Below are 21,995 nucleotides of genomic sequence, written 5' to 3' on the forward strand. Positions count from 1 at the left end.
GCATACACAGCGCTTCTAATGAGGTTCTGAATACTTGTTTTCGCTCTATAACTCTTAGCGCTGTTGGTACCACTGTCATGCTGACTTTTACCTACTTTTTGACATACTGTTTATAAGGAGAATGACCTAATATCATTGTTGACCTGATATCATTCTTAACATCTTTTTCTTCACGATTAATCATCCATATACAGCGCTGGCTTTTTACTCTTCTTAATCCCTTACATATGGGTAAACAATTTAAGGAGACTTCCCATACTAAAGCCACTGCGCGTAAGTTCTTGCTTCACACTAGTTCACACTATCGGTGTTTGACCATGGATGATTCAAATACCTCCCCACCACAATCTGCCTCACCAAAAAAGACGTCTTCGGCAACAAGTACTCCGACTACTCTTGGCAATAAAGTTTCCTCTAAAAGGCTAAAGAAAGACCCGCCCTCTCCTCCTATACCAGTCTCTTCAGTCACCATGGACCTGCTGCTTGAGGAAATTAGGGCCCTACGCCCCTTTGTTGAGGAAACTACTGCGACTCTCCAGGAAACTACTTCTACTCTCCAAGAACTCTCTAACAAATGGTTAAATGTGGAAAGTCGTGTCACAACGTTGGAACAAAGTGTTGATTCCTTAAATTCCTCTGCTTCCAAGGTTGAATCCCTTTGCTCCCAAGTATCCAGCCTACACAAACAAATTGAGAACTTGGAAAATAGAAATCCTCGCAACAATCTTCGCATTTACGGCTTGGTGGAAAATTCAGAGGGATCGGATCCAATCTCTTTCTTCAAGTACTTCTTGCCCAAGCTTCTGAAACTTCCGGAAAGCACCTCACTAAACATCCAGAGAGCTCATCGATTGGGTTCTTTGCCGCACCATGCATCTTCTACTTCAATGAGTAAACCCAGAGGAATGATACTTTATTTTCTTGAATATACTGACCTTTTAAAAGTTTTGGCTGCCGCCAGAGCTTTGAACAAAATCACTTTGTCTGCAAATGCTCTGTTTTTTGATCAAGATTACGCTAAATCAACAGCATATCGTCGAAGAGAATTTTTGGCATTGAGACCTCAATTACGATCTATTGGTGCAAGATATGGTCTCTTCCACCCGTGTCTCTTTAGGGTTACTATCAACAATAAGACTACTACATACGAAGATCCGCTGAAACTTAAAAGTTTTCTCTACTCCTTCAGTGCTGAATCCATGGATACTGCATCTCCATCTACTTTTAAATAATCTATTTTGGTTTCCGTTACATTTTTGCTATTTGCATGTGTTTTGCCTAGTTAAGGATGTGCTTCTCACTTTCTTCATTCTTCAATGTGATTACACAGTTTGATATTCTTATGGTTATGCTTCTTTCTCTTGTTTTTTCTATTTCTTGACTCCTTCACTTTGCAATCTCCCTTATCTTCCTGCAATCTAATTATACTTCTTAGTCGCCTGTTTTTGCACTGTACGATTAACTTTGTTTCTTCTTTTTCACAGGTTGTTCGTCCAATCCTCCTCCCTCTCCTAGTTTATTAGTGGCTCGTTGGTGCTGTTTCCCTCCTCGCTCCTCCCTCTTGAGTCCGGATAGCGTCATTCCCTCGTATGGCCTCCCACCCTCCCTCCCTCTGTTTGATCTACAGTTTCTGTAAGTTTTTCCTCCCTTTTCTTTTTTCCTTTTAATGATCTACTATGTTCTCTTTTATGGATCTTAGGGCCATATGTATCAAGCCTTTTGCGATTCGTTAAGGCTGAAATTCGCAGAATTTGGGCCTTAGCGAATCGCAAACGGCCTTTTTACCGATTTTGTAATGTATGAAAAATTCGCAAAATAAGGAATCGCAAAAAATTGTGATTCCTTATTTTGCTTAAGCATTTAAGGAATCGCAATTTTGCGATTCCTTAAATGCTATGTATGAAGCTTTTTAGAATTGCGATTTCAGGTTTAGAAATCGCAAATTACCACCAACTTGTAGTTGGTGGTAATTTGCGATTTCTTGTAAATATGCACAATTGTGCATTTGTGAGGGTGGCATATGACGCACATACATGCCCATTGGGCATGTATGTGCGCCATATGCACACACATGTAATTTACAGGGGTGCAGCAGGGTGTCCTTGAGACACCCCTGCACCCTTGAAATAATTCTCAAATTGCGATTAGCAAATTGCGAATTCGCAAATTCAGAATTATTTCACAGTCATTGCTATGGGCCTCATGGCCCATGGAAATGAATGGGAAATTATTCCTTATTTGCGAATTCGCAAATTGCGAATTCGCAAATAAGGAATAATTGGAAATCGCTAAAAAATACCGATTTTGTACATACATACCATTTAGCGATTTCTAAATAGCGATTCCTTAAAGTTCGCTATTTAGAAATCGCAAATGGTGATGATGATACATATGGCCCTTACTTTCTTCCTTTCCTTTTTATCTTCTTTCCTTACTCTTTCTCTCCTTGTTATTCTATTCTTTCCTTTACTTCTTCATTTTATGGTTCCGTACTTTTCTACATTGCTTATAGTTTGCTTTTACAGATGTTATGTTGTATTGTATGCTTTTTGTATCGCTATAATACCTTTATCTTGTTACATTCAGAGTTACCTCGTGGAATATTAAAGGGTTAAACAATCCTATTAAAAGACAGCGTGTGCTATCCCACATGGCTAGGTTAAAAACAGACATTGCTATGCTGCAAGAGACCCATCTCTCTGACACTGAAGCTGCTAACTGACAAGATTGTGGGTTGGTAATGTTTTCTTCTCCCCAGCTTCAGGGAAGAAGAATGGGGTGGTCATTTTAGTTCACAAAAAGTTCGCAGTTTCTGTTCTTCTTCCGGAATTTGATTCTGATGGTCGTTGGGTGCTTGTTAAATTACTAATTGACAATGTATCTTTGGTTATTTTTAATGTTTATGCTCCAGTGTCAGTTGATAATACTTTTTGGCCACATATTTCTGATAAATTAGTTGCCCTTGATGATGATTATATCATTTTTGGTGGAGATTGTAATCAAGTCCATGACCCCATTCTTGACGGGCGATCCCCTGTTAAATTTGTCCATTCTAAAATGCATATTCAGTTTACCTCCACCGTTCGTCGCAAGCCCTTAGTTGATATATGGAGACTTTGTCATCCCGACCTCCAGGAATTTAGCTATTTCTCCCCTCCTCACAAAACACAGTCCCGCATTGACTACCTTTTCCTTAGTAAGTCCTAGGCTCAATGCGCCCTTGCCTCAGACATAGGCTCTATCCTGCTTGCTGACCGTGCTCCAGTCATTGTTGACTTTGACCTAATCCCTTTCTCCCCCTCCTCTGGCAGATGGCGTTTTAATAACTCGCTCCTTACGGACCCTAAATTCTCTGACCAATTCAGTTCATTTATTGAAGACTTTTTTGTTACGAATTCCACTCCTGATTCTTCTCCGACCATGATATGGGATTCTTTTAAAGCAACCGCTAGAGCAGAGTTCTTCAAACTGTGGGGCGCGCCCCCCTAGGGGGGCGCAACACCATCCTTGGGGGGGCGCGAACTCCTCTCTAAATTTTACAACTACTCTCTAATTTCACCTTTGTTCTCTGTGGCAAGTCGAGGGAGGAGGGAGGGGAAATCGACGAGGCACGATGTGCCCATTCTTTTATTATGTTTACCCTCCCAGGAGGGGGTTAATTCATTCAGCTTCAGCAAGGAGGCAGGAAGTCTCCTCTACTAAACCGAAAACTGCCTTTCGAGGACATTTAATTTAGGAAAAGAGGTCTGTGATGGTTTCTGATGATATTCACAGAAGCCATGGTGACGTGGGAGACGCTGCTTTAGGTGACTGAGCCCAAATGCAAATTATGGTTCGTGAAAAAATGGGAACAGCGCCAATTGCAAACATGAAGCATTTGAAGTTGACACGGACCCCGGCCCCCCTTTGAAATGAAGTGAATCCATACCAAGAGCACAAAATCGTAAAGACACATTTATAGCAATTGATTTGTGGCGCTTGCCAATGGTCCCTTAACCCACATTCCTGATTGTCTGTCCCCAGAGGTGAAATACAGAAGCCTCATTATCATACAAATGGTCTTTTAAAGACCTGTGAAGTGCTTGGGTGCGGGTGTGTGTGTGTGTGTGCCATTGTTTTTTATCCATTTGTTTTTAAAAGCGTCCGTGGTGCATTATTTATGTAGCACTATGTTCCAACGTTGCATTAGGGGCGAATTAATACATTCCGTGCTGCTTGACTCCCGCACAATAGGAGCATCAGCTGAGAGGCCACTATTTGAATGGGCACAATAACAAAGCTGTATTTAACTGCCTTGAGGACACCTCTATTTGGAGGGTTGCGGCTAAGTACTGTAACAATTCCCGCATCTCCATGATAGTCATTTTCCTGACAGTGGGAGGACGGTGCGCAGCCGGCCCTGCTAGGGTTCAAACTCACACTCTGCAGCCTGCGAGGACGTTTCTCCAGCAGATGTGTGAACCCGCTCAGTTACCTCCTACCACCATCATGCACTCTGGCAGAAGTTACGAGGGGTCAGCTGGGCTATAGCTCACACGAATCATGATGACCTTGAGGCGCTTTCAGGCAAAGCCCCATCTTAAAAGAGTGAGAAATGCTAAAGCAAGTCAAGGGTCCATGATAGTGCTACAAGGTGTACATCTGACTGTTGAGGCAAGCTAGTCCAGATGCATTAGGGGCGAATTTACACATTCCGTGCTGCTTGACTCCCGCAGAATAGGAGCATCAGCTGAGAGGCCACCATTTGAATGGGCACAATAACAAAGCTGTATTTAACTGCCTTGAGGACACCTCTATTTGGAGGGTTGCAGCTAAGTACTGTAACAATTCCCACATCTCAATGATAGATGTACTTTTTAGTGTACTTTTGATAAATATACAAATATATTTTTAAAAACGTTAAGGAAGCTAACAAGAATGCGTTCTTAAATTATAATATTAAAAGTACCTTACCTTATATTTACGTACTAAATATAGCAAGGCTTTCAGCTTTACAATTCACCGAAGTGTCTCCGTTGGAACAAATGTTTGCAAATGCTTGCTTGTGTGTGCTTAAGTAGAGGAACGGGAAAGGGAGGCAGACAGAGGGAGAGCGAGGGAGGGAGGGAAAGGGAGGGAGAGGGATGGAGGGAAATGGAGGCAACAGAGGGAGAGCGAGGGAGGGAGGGAAAGGGAGGGAGAGAAAGGGAGGCAGACAGAGGGAGAGCGAGGGAGGGAGGGAAAGGAAGGAGGGAAAGGAAGGCAGACAGAGGGAGAGCGAGGGAGGGGAGGGAGAGCGAGGGAGGGGAAGGAAAGGAGGGAGGGAATGGGAGGCAGACAGAGTGAGAGCGAGGGAGGTGGGAAAGGGGGGAGGGAGAGGGAGGCAGACAGACGGAGAGCGAGGGAGGGAGGGAAAGGGAGACAGAGAAAGGGAGACAGAAAGAGGGAGACAAAGAGAGGGAGACAGAGGGAGACAAAGAGAGGGAGAGGGAGGTAAACAGAGGGAGAGGGAGGGAAACAGGGAAACAGACAGAGGGAGACAAAGAGAGGGAGAGGGAGGGAGACAGGGAAAGGGAGACAGACAGAGGGAGACAAGGAGAGGAAGGGAGACAGAGAAAGGGAGAGGGAGACTGAAAGGGAGAGGGAGGGAGACAGAGGGTGACAGAGGGAGGGAGGGGGAGGGCGACAGAGTGAGGAGGGTAGGAGAGAGAGGGAGGCAGAGAGGGATAGGGAAGGAGAGAGAGGGAGACAGAGAGAGAGGGAGACAGAGAGAGAGGGAGACCCAGACCGAGAGAGAGAGACAGAGAGAGAGAGGGAGTGAGACAGTCAGAGTGAGTGAGACAGGGTGGGAGAGAGAGGGAGTGAGAGGGAGTGAGACAGTCTGAGTGAGACAGAGGGAGAGAGGGATAGAGATGGAGAGAGAGAGAGAGTGAGAGAGAGATGTGTGTATGCCTGGTCTGGTGGCTCAGTGGACGAAGGCGTCTGCTGCAGGGACCTCTGTTCAACCTCAGTTGTTTTTGTTTTCTCTGGCCCTGCCCCCTCCCCCACTTACCCTGCCCCCACCGGTGCGGCCCTCGGACACAAACCACACTGTAAATTTGGCCCCCGGGAGAAAGTTTGTGACTGCCCATGGTTTAACACGTTTGAAACCCTACTCTGCCCTCAATAACATTCTGAGTTACTTCAAGTGTCTTGTAATGCACCTTGCATTCAGACAACTCGCTTCTCATTCTCAAAAATCCATCCACAGATTGAGCGTCTGTGACGAAAAACGGGCACACCCGTAACATTTATGTTGGTGGTGTTATCAATCAATGTCATGTGTAAAACAAAGCATCCTAGTAAAAACAATTTGCGCACATTTTATCTAGGAAAATGGTGGTTTGAGCTATGTAATAATCTGTCATTTCAGCACCCCCACTCACAAACCTGCACTTAACTAAACACTCTTATTATGTTGGACATTATATGCTGGATATGGCCCCGGGTTTGGCGCGGCGGTAAATTATGTAAAGTACCAGATTCCAGAAATTTCTGTCAGGTTTTGGGGGGGGGCCCGACAGCTGAAAAAAGTGAGCTGGGGGGGCTCAACCTACAAAAGTTTGAAGACCTCTGCGCTAGAGGTTTTGTCATTAATTATGTTTCCCAGAAAAAGAAGAGATTCGAGAAACAATCTTCCCAACTTTTGGCCCAAATTAAGCAATTAGAGCATACTTACTTTCATTCGTTTTCAGACGCTTCTTTGAAAAATCTTATCACCGCTAAGGTCGCTTTCAATAAATTGTCTACTGACGCTGCTGCATCTTATCTTTTGAAAAGCAGCGCTCGTTAATATGGAGGTCAAAACAAAATGGGCAAACTCCTAGCTAATTATTTGAAAACTCGCCGTGATAGAACTCGGATTACTTCCATCATTGATTCTTCTGGTACTTCTCATTTTAAAGATGATGAGATTTTGCAGGAATTTGTCACATTTTACAAGAGCCTCTACACACCCAAATCTTATCCTCCTTCCTCTGATCTATCCTCCTACTTTCAGTCGATTACTTCTCCTTCTTCCCCCCATATTGATTTTGCTTCGCTTGAAACAGATATAACTCTTAAGGAACTCTCCCATGCAGTCTCAGTTTTAAGACGTGGCAAAGCCCCTGGTCCCGACGGCTTCTCTATCGAATTTTATGATCATTTTTCGAAACTTCTTCTCCCACACATGCTCGTCTTATTTAATTAGGTCATTATTAATGGTTCTTCTCAAGGTACCTTTCAAGACGCTATGATTTGCCTCATTCCCAAAGATAATAAGGACCCTTCTTTTTGCAAGAATTACCGCCCCATTTCCCTTGTTAATACGGATTATAAGATATTTGCCAAATTACTTGCTCTACGTATTGATCCCATTTTACCCAAACTCATAGGCCCTGAACAATCAGGTTTTCTTAAAGGACGTTTGTCTTCTGACAACTCCAGAGTTTTCTTTAATGTACTCAGTAAGGCTTCTTCCCTAAACTACCCGCTTGCGGCCATCACATTAGATGCCGAAAAGGCGTTTGATAGGATCTGTTGGGACTTTATGTTTCATGCTCTCACTTGGATTGGCTTTCCCCCTAAATTAATTTCCCTCATCTCCCTTTTATATTCCTGCCCCAGAGCTTCTATCTTTGCCAATGGAAACATTTCTGATTATTTCTTTCTTTCCAGAGGTGTCCGACAAGGATGTCCCTTATCTCCCCTATTGTTTATTGTGGCATTGGAACCATTTCTTACCAAACTACGACAAGACGCTCACATCACTGGTTTCAACCCTGGCTCTAATCAAGTCAAATTGTCTGTCTATGCAGACGATATCCTTTTCTATTGTTCCAATCCTGAGTCCACCTTACCTGCCTTTCTACTTTAAGTTGACGCCTTCTCACGAGTCTCGGGTTATCGCCTCAATTGTGATAAATGTGAAGTATTACCCTCAATGTCTTATGTCAACGTCATTACTTCGATCACACTGGTTTCTCCTGGCAGTCGACTAAGGTTAAATATTTAGGATTGTGGTTTTCCCCTTCTATCTCAGACACTTTGAAGGCTAATTTCGAATATATTGCAAAGAAATTAACTGATTCTATTACCAGATGGCATCCCCTCTTTCTTTCATGGTGGGGCCGCTTGGATTCCATAAAAATGATGTTAGCTCCTATCGTCCTATACTCACTTTCCATGATTCCTGTCCACATACCTTGTTATTATTTTAAACGGTTAGACTCACTCTTAATGAAATTTCTCTGGAGAAATAAGCCTTCGCGGATCGCCTTGTCTTCCCTTAAAAAAGATAAAATGTTCGGGGGTCTTAAATTTCCGGACTTTAAATTGTACCATCATTCTTTTATCCTCAAACAAGCCTCTCGTTGGCTTTCCACAGAAGTTCCCACTTATCCTCCTGTTTGGTTATCTTTGGAGAAATCTCTTATTTCACCGTTTGATTTCACGGAGACTCTTGCCTTTTCTGCTAATGTTTCTCTCTTGAAATCTCCTGTCATTGCTCATACCGTCATCTTTTAACCCCTCTTTTACCCTCCTCTTATCCCCTCCTCTTATCCCTCTCTTGCTTCTTTGTCCCACCAACCCATCTGACATAATAAATTACTTCGCATTAAAAACCGTTCTTTTTACTGGAAATCTTGGAAATCCAGGGGTTTATCTTGGATTTCCCAACTCCTGCTTAATAATGTTCCTCTACCTTTTGCTGATCTTCAAAATCAATTTCTTCTTCCCACTTCCTTTAGAAAACAATATGACCTTTTTATACCTGCTCTTCATCAATATCTTCAATCTCTTCCTTCTTCTCTGTGGTGCCTTCTTTTTACTCTACTATTGGCCCGCTTTTGGAGGCCTCTCCATCCGCTTCTCGCATTTACAAATGTCTTATAAATCCTTCTGAACGACTCAAATCAAAGACTGAATTGGCCTGGGAACGGGATTTGTCAATATCTTGGCCTGTCTCTTTATGGGATAAGCTGTGGTTAAAAATACATAAAACGTCCAGAGCTGCTAATACTACCCAAACTCTTTACTTCGTATACCAACGTTTATTACTAACCCCGCAGAAATTGGCATCATTTTCCCATGACCTCTCACCTAAGTGTGGGTCCTGTCCTTGCCAGACTGCAGACTTACTCCATATGTTGTTTCATTGTCCCAATATCGCTTCCTTTTGGCAATTAATTTGGTCCTGCATGCACAATATCTTTAGTTTTACACTCCCTTTCTCCCTCTCCAATGTCCTTTTGGGTTCCTTGTCTCCTGATTTGTCTCATTCCCCTTCTCACTTTGAGTTGTTTGATTTATTTTTGGCTATAGCCTTTCACCTGATTACCTCCAATTGGAAAGACTCCTCAAAAATCAGTTATTCAGCTTGGTGGAATGCTATTTGCTTCCATCATAGACTTGATACCAATTATGTTACCCCCATTTCCTTAGCTGTTAAAAGGGATTTATTATGGATTCCTCTAACTACTTACCTCTCCAAACTCTCTTCCTCTCCTCCCGCTATTATTGTTACTCAACGAAATTCATCTGATGATATTCATAAACCGCCATGATTTTTCCCATTTGTCTTTTTTCTTCGATTTGCTTAGTTTTATAATTATTTGTTATTCGCTGTCTATTTTATACTACTTATTTAATTTTACTATTTGCATACAATGTTTTTACTCTACAACTTTGCCATACTTAGCTTACTTTTTTGTTTGTTCTCTTCCCCCCATTATTTCCCTTTCCATGGTTTTGATTTAGGTGTTTATTGATTCCGTTTTATTGTAACTTCTCAAATTATATTTTCTGTCGCTTTTCATAGGTCTTTCATTGATTGAGAATACCGTATTATGTCTTTATTCTATGTTTTGGGTTTCAATAAACTTGAACTTAAAAAAAAAAAGAAGCCAAAGCTGTCACAAAGGAGAATTGGCAGAGTAGGCATTATGCCCCGTACTCCAATCAACCGAGGGCCCTCCAACCCTCTTGCAAAATGTATTTATAGATTTGTTTTTATTGAAAGTAGACCTGTTGTATTCATTATTAAAGAGCCAGCTTATATAGACACACCACTGGATGGTGCAGGATGCTGTGTTTTCACTGTTCCTAGAAGACAGATTCATTTCTATGGTCTGACTTGACAATGCGGCTATCGCCAGACAATTATGTGAGTATTACTAGAGTGGAACTTTATATCCACCAGCATGTTGGGAGCCAGGAGTGCATGTTTTGATTAGGCAGATGTAGTGTGCTTCCACAAAAAAGTGCTTGCCCTTCACTCAGCTATAATCATTTAGCTTATTTATACAGCTGCCTGACAGAGAACTCTCAGGGCCAGACACATGACATTGTAATGCTATTAAAATATCTTTGATAACTAGATAATTCATGTTCTTTTCTCTGGTAGCTGCAGAAATGGGAGGAGGGCAGCCATTAAGCTACATAGATTCTGGCATGACAGTGGAGCCGTCACCAGATTTTTAAACCTACACCAATAGTATTCTAGAGTTCTTGGCTTCTACACAAATATATATCAAATCCAATGCCATCCACTTATAATGCTTCATTTTGCAATAAAATATATTTTTTAAGCCACGACTATTAGCATTGCCACTGCTTGCTATACTTAGAAGAAGTGAAGGTTGGACATAATAAATAAAGAAGAAGCATTCAGACAGCCCACATACGTTTTTGCAAGACTCTCAAAGACTTCTGCCAAGCCGGAGAGCAGCAATAAATCAAAATATTTTTCCATGCATTTGGCCACTAGCAAATTCCTTGAACATTATTTGTATTAAAATGCTCCTAATGCATACTTCACATTCATTTTCATGTTTATCATACATGCCAATATTTTAGAAGAGAAAAGTGGGAGATTTAAAAAAAATAATCAAGAGAATACAATTCTCCTGTTGACATCTATTAAAGAAGAGGCAATTAGAGGTGGGAGACAGCCATATTAAAGCCATTTTTGGCTTAAAAAATCCATAGTATCCCACCTGAATCGTGTCTATTGGCACATATGGTTCATTTGACACTATACATAATTTTACAGATGATGTATATGGAATTGTTAGTGAAGCACTTTTTGAGTAGGGTCGCCCCCTGCATGGTATGCAGACATGTTCCCCTACCCGCTCCATATATCTGTTAATGTTGAGGACAGCCATCAGATTATCCTTTGAACTTGCAGAACTTTTGAAGGGGCTAGGGAGCTCTATTTTTTAACATTAATTTCTTTAATACTAATGAACGTATTTACATCAAATTAAAATTCCCTATGGAACTAGCGCAGGTGACACGTGTTTTGGGACCCGTTCTTTTTCTTATCCTCTAGTTGACGGATTTCCAGAAGAGTTGAGGTGGATTCATTTTTTTAGGAAAGTTTCTTGAAGATTTGGCAATTAGTGCCAAAGATATTAGCAAAACAAAAAAATATTCTTCCAAATATTCGGACCTAATGCCGCACAAAATGCTTTATCAGTGAGAAACTTGGGTAAATATGATTTAAAAAAACACACTTTAAATTCCCTGTAAAAAGCAAAGGTTAAAGTGAGGTTATAGTTAAGTCTAATAATAATATCTAACTTTAAGTTTAAAAAAACTTTGCAAATTCACTGAAAAAAAGGTTTTAGTGACTTTTTAGTAAAGTGAAAATGTCAGTTATAGCATAACATTTTTAACTAAAAAAAGACTGAAATCCACCAGTTATAGTTTTTCTGAGCTAACTGTAACGTGCAAACCGTCCATTTACTGTTTATGACCTCAAATATTACATCACTCATGACAAGTTCAATAAAGCCAATACAAGCCAACGAATAAGAAGCAAGTAAAGGTAAGTGACAATTAGGCCTACCAATGGTCTGCAATGGGTGGGCTGCATGCTCACTGTACTTTTTTGGTAAGCCCACAATCAGTCTTCCAGAACCAAACAGCTTCCGCTGTCTGATAGGCGAGACCTAAAGAGTCACTTAAGACTATAAACTTGGATCTCGTCCTCTGTAACTCACTAATGCTCTGGTTGCTACTAACAAGGCTGCTATGAGGGGACATATGAGAAGGGAAACCTTAGAGATCATATAAGTGATAATTAAAGTCAGAGGTGGATCACAAAACATTTTGTCTGATGCTACTTCAAGGTGGTGATAGGTTAAGGCAGCACTTGCTGCAAACACATTTTACTACCATATTAGATCAGCAGGTTCAGAGGCAGTAATGTGTGGAAGGAATGCTTGCGCACATCTGTTGTGTGCACTATGTTGTGGTATTGGTGTGTTATGTTGTTTTTTCTGCTGCTGTGTTTTGTACTGAATTATTGCAATTCAATATTGTGTTGTCTTGTGGTTGTTGTTGTGCATTTTGTTTGTTGTTGACTGCATTTTTCTGTCTTAATTGTGTTGTTATGTTGTCTGTTGTATGCTTTTGTATTATATGGTTGCTTGCTTTGAGACCTCTAAAGGTGTATGTGTTTTTGCTGCATATTCTGCAGCATTTGTTGACATAGATGTAGTAAACAACGGAACATAACATCATAGTATACCTAAAGAAATGTAGCAACACAAATAAAACACAACAGGGTGCAACAAAATACAACCCAATAACCATAGTACAACACAACAACATCCAATTGCAAAAAGGAAGCACAAAAACTCAGCAGCACAAGAACAATGTAATATATCACCACTCCAACACAATACCACACAACAGATATGCACATTTTTGTCCACATTACCACCTTGAGAAACCTGCTTTCCTAATACAATGGTACACAGTGATGGCGCCACTACCCCAACTTACCACCAAGGACATGAAATAGTGCCAGACATAAAAGTTTTATGAGTCTGAAATTCGTATTCATTATATTTTTGTGCCTTGTAAATGGCTTCACACAAGGACCTTTCCTGAAAATTCTGACAATGGCGCATACCATATTTTGCATCGAGATTTTTTGATGCAAAGTAAGAATAGATGCTATTTAGTTGAACTCGTTACTTTTGTTGTTTATTGGTTGAAGCTACGTAATTTCAATAGTTAAAAGTCTTTGAGTAGATTGATGGGAACCGTAGATGTGTTTAAATATCTGTAGTTGGTATATTGTTTGTGGTACTATTGTATTTTGCTATTAAGCAAAGAATCAAGAAACCAACTGAGGGGGGTTTACCAGATCTGGAAATTAACCCAGTAGGAAGAGGCATCAGAGATGGCAATTCAGGATTCAAGTAGTTTGAAGCTCATGTTCTTATCAGTGATGTCCAAGGAGGCAGATCATTTTAGCAGCATGGGTACAAATAGTTCATCTGTTCAGGGGTAAAAATAGGCTATGAAGATGCCGCACTGCAAAGGGGTCTCAAGATGGATTGTTTGGCCTACACTTGTGCAGCTACTATTGTGTCCTCATAACAGCCTGCCACCAAATATTTTAACCCTAGAATATTATAAGGTTATACTAAGCAAGCATATCAATGTAAGGTGTGGTCATAACAGTGAATGCTAAAGGAGGTATTTCATAGATCTTTTCAAATAGCAACACACCATGTTATGATGTGTTGCCATTTGATGTGTTGAGTAGCGGTATGGTCTTTAAATGGTGTGTTGTGTAGCTGTGTATTGTATTTTATTGCATCATTATGTGATATGTTATATTATCACTATATCCTAGTATAGTTTGGTATGAAACAGAATGGGATGGGGTGAGATAGTATCGTTTTGTATGGATTTCCATGGACTGCTTTCAAGGGCTTTCATTCACAATCCCTGCAATAGACATCAGTTTGGTGTGGCCCCTGTTGTTATGAGGAGGAACACTGGCCACATTTATACTATTGCCAGCCGTGTTTGTGTGGGGCTTGAGCGGCTATGTCAGGCCTAAGAGATGCCCTTGTGGGGAGATCACACATACATTCTGCCTGGAAAATGTACAGTGATCCTATGGAAGACTGGCCTAGGTGGGCCGACTGCACAAAATACAACTCTGCCATTTTCTTCACCCGCGAATCAGAGACGAGTCTGATTGCGGGCTCCATCCCCGCACGACATTGTTGCCTAAATATAAAATGTATATTCCGGTTTAGTTGGCTTGCAGGGACAGAGGGATATGAGAGCAGCTGGCACTATTTTGACGGTCGATAGCACTATTGTCTTATCGCACAGTGTTGCATGTTATCTGAGTCATTATGTTATCTTAAGATCCAGAAAGTCATTTCTTTACACATCAAGAGGTTAAGATAGTGGCACTTGTCCGTTGGCGAACATTTGTAGGGCAATCATATGACAGGCAAAAAAGATAACACAGCAGACATTTTATCAAATTAAAAGTGCTTCCATAAATAGCAAACTATCTAAGAGTGCAATCAAAAACGAATTCTTGAATTTAAATATGAGCTACTTAACTAACCAATCTGTAGCCAATAATACAAAGCTGCAAGAGGTTCATCTTCTAGTTTTGTTTCCTGGTACAAGGCCGTAAACATTTTCAAAGTATTTTGCACAAGTGACCTTGAAGTGGTGCCTCTGTAGTACATGCAATCAAATCATCCACGTGCAAGCCAGTAACACTCCGATTGAAGAGACAGCTTGTAACATACCGAAGTTCAATTTAAGCAAACTCATTTTCCATTAAATTTCAGGCTTGACAAATATGTACTTTTACGAGGCAAGTTAGTTATAAATTGACCCACAATGGCATTCAACAGGATCATTTAGGCTTCTTTCTGAACATGGCAATTATAACCCGAAACATTTAGACACTGTTAAATGTTTAACCTTGGGAGTATATTGGCGCTGGTGCAATAAACTATGACTTTATTGCTCACGAGCAACTTCAGAAACATTGGCATACATTATGAATATGCATTATAAGTTGTGCATTTCTCTAAGATGGGAGAGGTCTCATATAAGAACAACCGTGACATTATTGTATCTATTTATCAGAGCGTCCAACATAGGTCCAGCAGGACTGAGTCCATGCCAGAATTTGCAGGAAATCCACATAAAATAAATTTACAGTCAGTGAATCTCAGCGGTCACTTACGTATCCAATGGTTATCGTGAGCATCTGACATGGAATCTACCACGCAGACCTGACAATTCCTGGATAATCAGTATGGAATTACGTACCAAGTAGGTGACTGTCTTCTGAAAGAGAGTACTCATAACTCCGTGGAGACCGAGAGGGATCAAGTAAATTCATTTTTGATTCCATCCAACGCTTCAACCCGGTCTAAAATCTCAAACTGGAATGTGGAAGGTGGACCCTAAAACATGGAAATATGCAATGACTTTAGATAAAACACTACACATGTTTAACTTTAATAATGTATAACATTCTCAAAACCTACCTTTCCTGCTTTTGTTTGATGAGGCTGAAGCTTTAACAACAAGCATTGGCATAGCCAATAGGTCTCACCTTTGGGACCTTATAAGTGTTTAGCTGTGCAACAGTTAATGTTGTTGCAGTAAGGATATTGTGCTGCATAACTAAAGACCTATAAGGTCCCAAAGGCGAGACCTACTGGCTATGCCAATGCTTGTTAATGCTTGTTAACTGTGCAATGCAGTCCCATTTTGCCACAGGAGGAGCCCTTAGGCTTGCAGATTGCTAATATATTGGAGGGGTGGGTGGGGCGATGATTTGAAGATGAATGTTTTCCATTTGTGTAGGATTCTGTGTCAGTTTTGCTTAACTATTTTTGCTATGTTGCTTTTGGTACAGTACACCCACCACACGGACAGTTAAAGCTAATGATGTGCTTTTAAACAAGAAGAATGCATTTATACATAACCTTTCTAGCACTGTTTCTTTGCTCTTTTGGCAACTGCTGATGGGCACAATTGCCCCTTGCCATAAACCAACGTGTAATTTTGACTAAAACGTGTTGCTCATATATGACCTCAAAGTTATGAAAATAAATACATTTGTCTTTGAAGTTTTTTTTACATAGACCATCATTGTTTATTGATTAGAGAAGACCTGTCTTGTCCTCAACTTTTAGATCGATTGCAGTGGTTATATGGAGATTCTTGTGATGTGCAGTGACGATGTAATCGGAATAGCACGCCCTAGTGACACGTCTCAGCAGAGCCTGCATCAGGGAAGCGGCTAGCCAATCAGAATGCCTCCTTCGAGTAAATGATGCTTCTTCTATTGGATTTTCGAAAGTGTTTTCGAAAGACATCGGGTGTTTCCGCCCTGCACTAATTCATGTAATTTCCTTTTTTTCATTGTCACTTCTAAGCAGTGCAGAACATAATAGTTGCAGAAATGCTTGCACCAAAACTGGACTCAGTGAGCAATGAAGAAAACAGGATTGAGTGAGCAATGAAGAAAATAAAAAGAGGGAATTTTTTTAAAAAGGGAAATAAAAGTGATCTGTGAACACATACTGTAGAATGTTAGGAGAAGCACAGCAGGGGGAAAACCAGAACAGCGCAGAGCTAGAAAAAAGACACAAATGTGCCCTGCAAGAGCAAAAACCACATCGACGCAGAGCTCTAACAAAAGAGCAAACACGACAGTCAGAACAGGGCTAGAACAAAGAGACAAGAGTGTGCAGCAGCAGCAAAACCATAATCACGTAGAGCCAAAACAAAGACATAAGAGTGCATAGCAGTAACAAAACCAGAACAGTGCAGAGCTTGCCTTGAACAAAGACTCTAGTATGCGCAGCAAGAGCAACAAGCATGGGCAGTGCGGCCGTGAAAGAGACGCAGCCGAGAAAGTGATCGCGATCGCGTGCTGCGAATGATGCGCTTAATGAGCATGACGAGGACAGCCAGATGGCGCCTCTGCTCATAATTGCGCACCCACGCACGTAACCGCAAGCTTAAGGCCAGCAAAAGCGTGTGGTAGCATTTTCTGAAGCCCACTTACTAAAAGCCTCGCCAGAGCACCACATGCGCTGGCTCAGGGGAGACCTAAAAAACCTCCTGGAGAAGTCTAACTTACCAAGCGATACTTTTTATTGTGAAGAAGTGCAAAAGAGGGAGGCAGAGGCAAATGTGAGATGCAACAAATAACTGGGAGGTAAAGCACAGCAGAGGGAAGGAAGGGACGTAAATTAGGTAACGCAAAACTTATTTATGGTGACTGGATTATTATTTGAGGTGGGTGACAGCTCATCTCAAGAAACAACCACAATTCTTGTGAAAGTAAACAATTGAAATCACTAAATTAACCTGAGGTCAATCCCCTGGTAGCTATTGTACAGAGCAGACTGGCTTAACTGAGGGCTACTTGTATTTCTGCAATACCAAAACAGTAATAAAGTTAAAATGACAAACAATAAAAAATTCCAAACCAAATTGAAAAATGAGGTTACATTTAATAAATAAAATGACACCAAAAGGCCAATAAGGTGGACCGGACATATGATTTAAAAAAAAATATGTAAGTGATAAACATCACAAAAAAATGAAGCAAGAGTGATAGACAATGGTAGATTGGGACTCGGGTGCAATTTCAGGCTGACCGCTATAGAGACTGAGTCAGAGACTATAAGTGGATCTGTCCTGGTGAAAGTCTGGAAGTCAAAAAGTTCTAAAAAGTTTCCAAATACCACTGGTCTGGTGGTAACGTTTTCAAAAGTTTCCTAACTTTCTTCTGGTATCCAAACTTTCACAGGAGTACACTTCTAAAGCCTCAAGTGAGGCATTTGGATACTTGCATGGTGTCTGACAGAGGCCAACAAGAGTGTCTAGGTCCAACTGTTGTTGGTCAGCTAGGTACTTCCAGGAAAAGGTCTTTTGCAGGTTGTTGTATCCCTGTAGACACACAGGAGGTCAGCCAATTGACCATTGTAGTCTATGGCTTTGTTCTGAATACACTGACAAACAGGTCCAGTCATTCAAGGCCCCTAAGGGTCACAGACAGCAGATCCAGTCGTCTTCTATTCTTCCACAGGTCCAGAAATGGTTCTGGTGTGTGCCTTGCCAACCCTAATTTTGCCTGGCGCTGAGTATAATAGAGGGTAGTGAAGACTCATGGGTAGCCCCTAACAATGAGGCATAAGTTCCTGGGGAAACCCTACACACTTTTTTTCAGTAATTCCTGTTCCTGGTCCAAACTGGCATGTGACCGGGCATTTCAATGTGGTAAATGTCTTCACCATTCTAAACATGGACTCTGAAGGTTGTGGTTGCATAGGTGAGTGTACTATGGTTATTATTACTGTTCTCGCTCATCTAACACTAAAATCCAGTTTGAATCAGGCACTGTACCCACAACAAGTCCTGCGACATACCTCTGGTAGGACGAAAGCAGGGTCCTTTAGCAACCAGACACAGGATGCTGAAGAATTGTCCTGGCCTCCTGTTCTCTCCTTTTCAATTGCACCAAAGTGTTACATGTGGCTGAATGGACCTGTCAGACTGGATTTGACACTTTTCCTTTTATAGGCAAGATGAGGGTGCCATTAAGGAATAAGTAAAGTTCACTATATTTAAATGGAGAGCACATCCACTTTACTTCTGGTTAGCAGCGGTAAAGTCCACAGAATTCTAAAGCCAGCTAAAATAAGGTCTAGATAAAGATGAAACATCTGAGGTGACCACATAGAAAAGGCAGATTTCCTACAGTGGCAAACTTGGTGACCAATAATGAACATAGGTTCAATATTTTGGTATTCAACGTATTTTTTTTCTTCACTTTAAATACAATTTGAAATAGTTTTTTTTCATAGAGCAATTGCATTTCTTTACTAATTCATTCTCCTTCTTCTCCTAGGTTCTAATTCATTCTCCTTCTTCTCCTAGGTTCTAATTCATTCTCCTTCTTCTCCTAGGTCTGACTATTTCCTGTAATCCAGCCTGATCCCGCTGCATTGGTCCTTCAGACGTATTGTTATTTTCTAGGAAAAGCTAAATGATTGCTGAAGGCTTTGTCTTGGTGTAAGAAAGGACAACATTTTTGTCATGATTCCCCACTTTTTCTGTGTGGTTTTGTTGACGTTAAGACTGCTAAACAGTCGCACAGCATGCATGCTTTCTCCTAAAACATATATTATGCATTAGACGTGGGCAAGCCACTGAAAGCTCGAGCCAGAGTCCAGGCTATGACTCAGGTTGAGGTCCTCTTGGAACCTCAGGCCCTGAACAAGCTGAGTTTTTACAAGAAGGAATTTGGCCCAGTGGCTACAGCTGCTGAACATATCGCATGGGGAGTAGATTTGAATCCCGTGCCAGTAAACAAACTACGTAAAACAGCCTGTATCTTTTGTGAAGCACTCTTCTGTCCTTAGGCAAGGTTTGTTCTATGTAAAATGTTGATTCTCCCTTTCACCCACTCTAATCTCATCCTCTAAGAATTAAAGAGAAATCATTAACTTTTGATATTTGAAAGAGATACCCATCTAGTGTTTGAATTGCACAATATAAGCCGGGAAAATCTGGGATCAATCTCAGCTTCCCTATTTGACCAATTTGTGTGATCGTTTGCAAATGCATTATTTCACTGAGCGCCTTTTTTGTTCATTATCACACGGTAGAGCATTTTTAAATGCACGCATTCAGGATGTGCTCTGTGTTTAATTTAATGGCCCAGAATGTTGCTACATCTATACTAGGAATGTAGCCCACATACAAGATTCACAGGATCCGTGGCTTGCGGCATAATACTCTAATACCAATGTCATAAGGATGGTGGCACAATGCTTCTCAGTTCTTTTTTAAAAACTACCACTTTTAATAAATACTGGTCTATGCAGAGATATAATATGATGAACTAAGATCAAACACTTCAGTGTGTTGAATACATTTTTGAATTTGGGAGCCAACTTATAATTTTCTCACATTATCTGTGTGTTTATATGCAAAATATTTTCAAGGTTCAATGTAGGAGATCTCAGAGCCAGCGCCAACCCTTGGCTTAGCTCTGGCTCAGCTCTCCCTGTCTGGACCGCGCCCAGCGCCAGACCGCCTGCCCCTCATGTGCCACGACACAGACGCCAGTACAACGCCAACCTCCTCCACGCACCGCCTGCTTCCAGGCTACCCCGAAGCACACCCACGGACCATTTACCTGCCGAAGCTGCAGCTTCATCAGCCGGCATACACCAGCACGTCCTACCCCCGCCCCACCAAGGCAGGCAACGCCACCTCACATGCATAACGCTAAACACCCGCTCCGTCCACAGGCACGCCATTGAACTCTGGGACCTGCTTGACTCATCCTCCCCGGACGTCACGTTCCTAACGGAGACCTAGATGAACACGTCATCGGTGTCCGAAGTTGCCGTAGCCATCCCGGATGGCTACAAGATCACACACAGAGACCGCATCAATAGACCGGGTGGGGGAATCGCCATTGTCCACAGAAATACCCTCAGAATCTCAACCAACACCGAAGACTCCCTCAGCACCGCCGAACACCTGCACTCCCAGATCTACATCCATCCCAACACCACCCTCAGATGAACCCTCATCTACAGACCCTCCGGAACCCAGACCCCCCTGCCCCTCATGTGTCACGACACCAGACACCAGTACGACACCAACCTCCTCCACGCACCGCCTGCTTCCAGGCCACCCCGAAGCACACCCACGGACCATTCACCTGCCGAAGCTGCAGCTTCATCCGCCAGCATACACCAGCACGTCCTACCCCCCGCCCCACCAAGGCAGGCAACGCCACCTCAGATGCATAATGCTAAACACCCGCTCCGTCCACATGCACGCCATTGAACTCTTGGACCTGCTCAACTCATCCTCCCCGGATGTCGCGTTCCTAACGGAGACCTGGATGAACCCCTCATCGGTGTCCAACATTGCCATAGCCATCCCGGATGGCAACAAGATCACACACAGAGACTGCATCAATAGACCGGGAGGGGGAATCGCCATTGTCCACAGAAATACCCTCAGAATCTCAACCAACACCGAAGACACCCTCAGCACTGCCGAACACCTGCACTCCCAGATCCACATCGATCCCAACACCACCCTCAGATGAACCCTCATGTACTGACCCTCCAGACCCCGGACACAGTGCATCGACTCCATCACAGACGCCATCAGCTCACACGCCCTGGTCTCCACAGATTACATTCTCCTTGCAGACCTGAGCTTCCACCTCAAGAACACCAACGACAGCAACTCCACCAAACTACTGGACAACTTCATCAACCTCTGCCTCAAACAGCTCATCACAACACCCACCCACTCCGCCGGACACACACTCAACCCCATTTTCTCCGCCAGCAACCACGTCTCCGTCAGCCACACCACCGAACTCCACTGGACAGACCACCACTTCATCAACTTCTCCTTCATGAAAACCCCCGCACACAACCACCAGCAAAGAATGCCCCACCGCAGCTGGAACAAGGTCACCGAAGATCAGTTTATCGCCAGCCTCACCCGAAACCCACCAACCGACCACACCGACACCGACACAGCTGCCTGCAACCTCAGGCGATAGATCAATGACTGCGCCAATACCCTCGCCCGATCAAGAAACCTTCAAACAGACGCACTGACAGAAGAGCCATCTGGTTCACCGCCGACCTCCAGACATCCAAGCCGACCTGCAGAAGACTAGAGAAGAAATGGCGACATGAGTAAGCACCGGACAACCATGCAGCCCTCAAGAACACCAGCCGCAGACACCACCAACTCATCCTTACGGCCAAAGAACGCATCAACAGCAGCACACACAACAGCAAAAAGAGCTCTTCAATATCGTGGGGGAACTCTCCAACCCCAGCTCCTGCTCTAAGGACATCCCGCCATCACAAGACCTCTGTGACTCTCTAGCAGCCTTCTTCCACCGCAAGATTGCAGACTTCCATGACAGCTTCAACTCCCAGACCCCTTCAACAGCGGCTGACACCCCAGACCCACTGCCCCCAAGTCACATCGGCTGCCTGACCTCCAGGAACCACGTCAACGATGAAGACACTATCAAGAACATGAACACCATCCACTCTGGCTCACCTTCAGAGCCCTTCCCACATCACATCTTCAACAAAGTGAGCTCCATCATCGCACCCCAACTCCGTAAGATC

At 42.5% G+C, this 21,995-nt stretch overlaps 1 protein-coding gene across 2 annotated transcripts in view; it reads right to left on the bottom strand.

The window, feature by feature from the left end:
• The window catches only part of NR1H4 (nuclear receptor subfamily 1 group H member 4), a 442,692-nt gene that overhangs the window by 322,896 nt on the left and 97,801 nt on the right, over window positions 1–21,995 (bottom strand). For both annotated transcript variants that reach the window (XM_086918025.1, XM_086918023.1), the window contains exon 2: window positions 15,115–15,251. In XM_086918025.1, the coding sequence (XP_086774151.1) occupies window positions 15,115–15,199 (85 nt within the window). In that variant the 5' untranslated portion in view covers window positions 15,200–15,251. The remainder of the gene's footprint in view (window positions 1–15,114; window positions 15,252–21,995) is intronic.

Source organism: Lissotriton vulgaris, chromosome 1_1 (genome assembly GCF_964263255.1).
Source record: "Lissotriton vulgaris chromosome 1_1, aLisVul1.2, whole genome shotgun sequence".
Lineage (NCBI taxonomy): Eukaryota > Metazoa > Chordata > Amphibia > Caudata > Salamandridae > Lissotriton > Lissotriton vulgaris.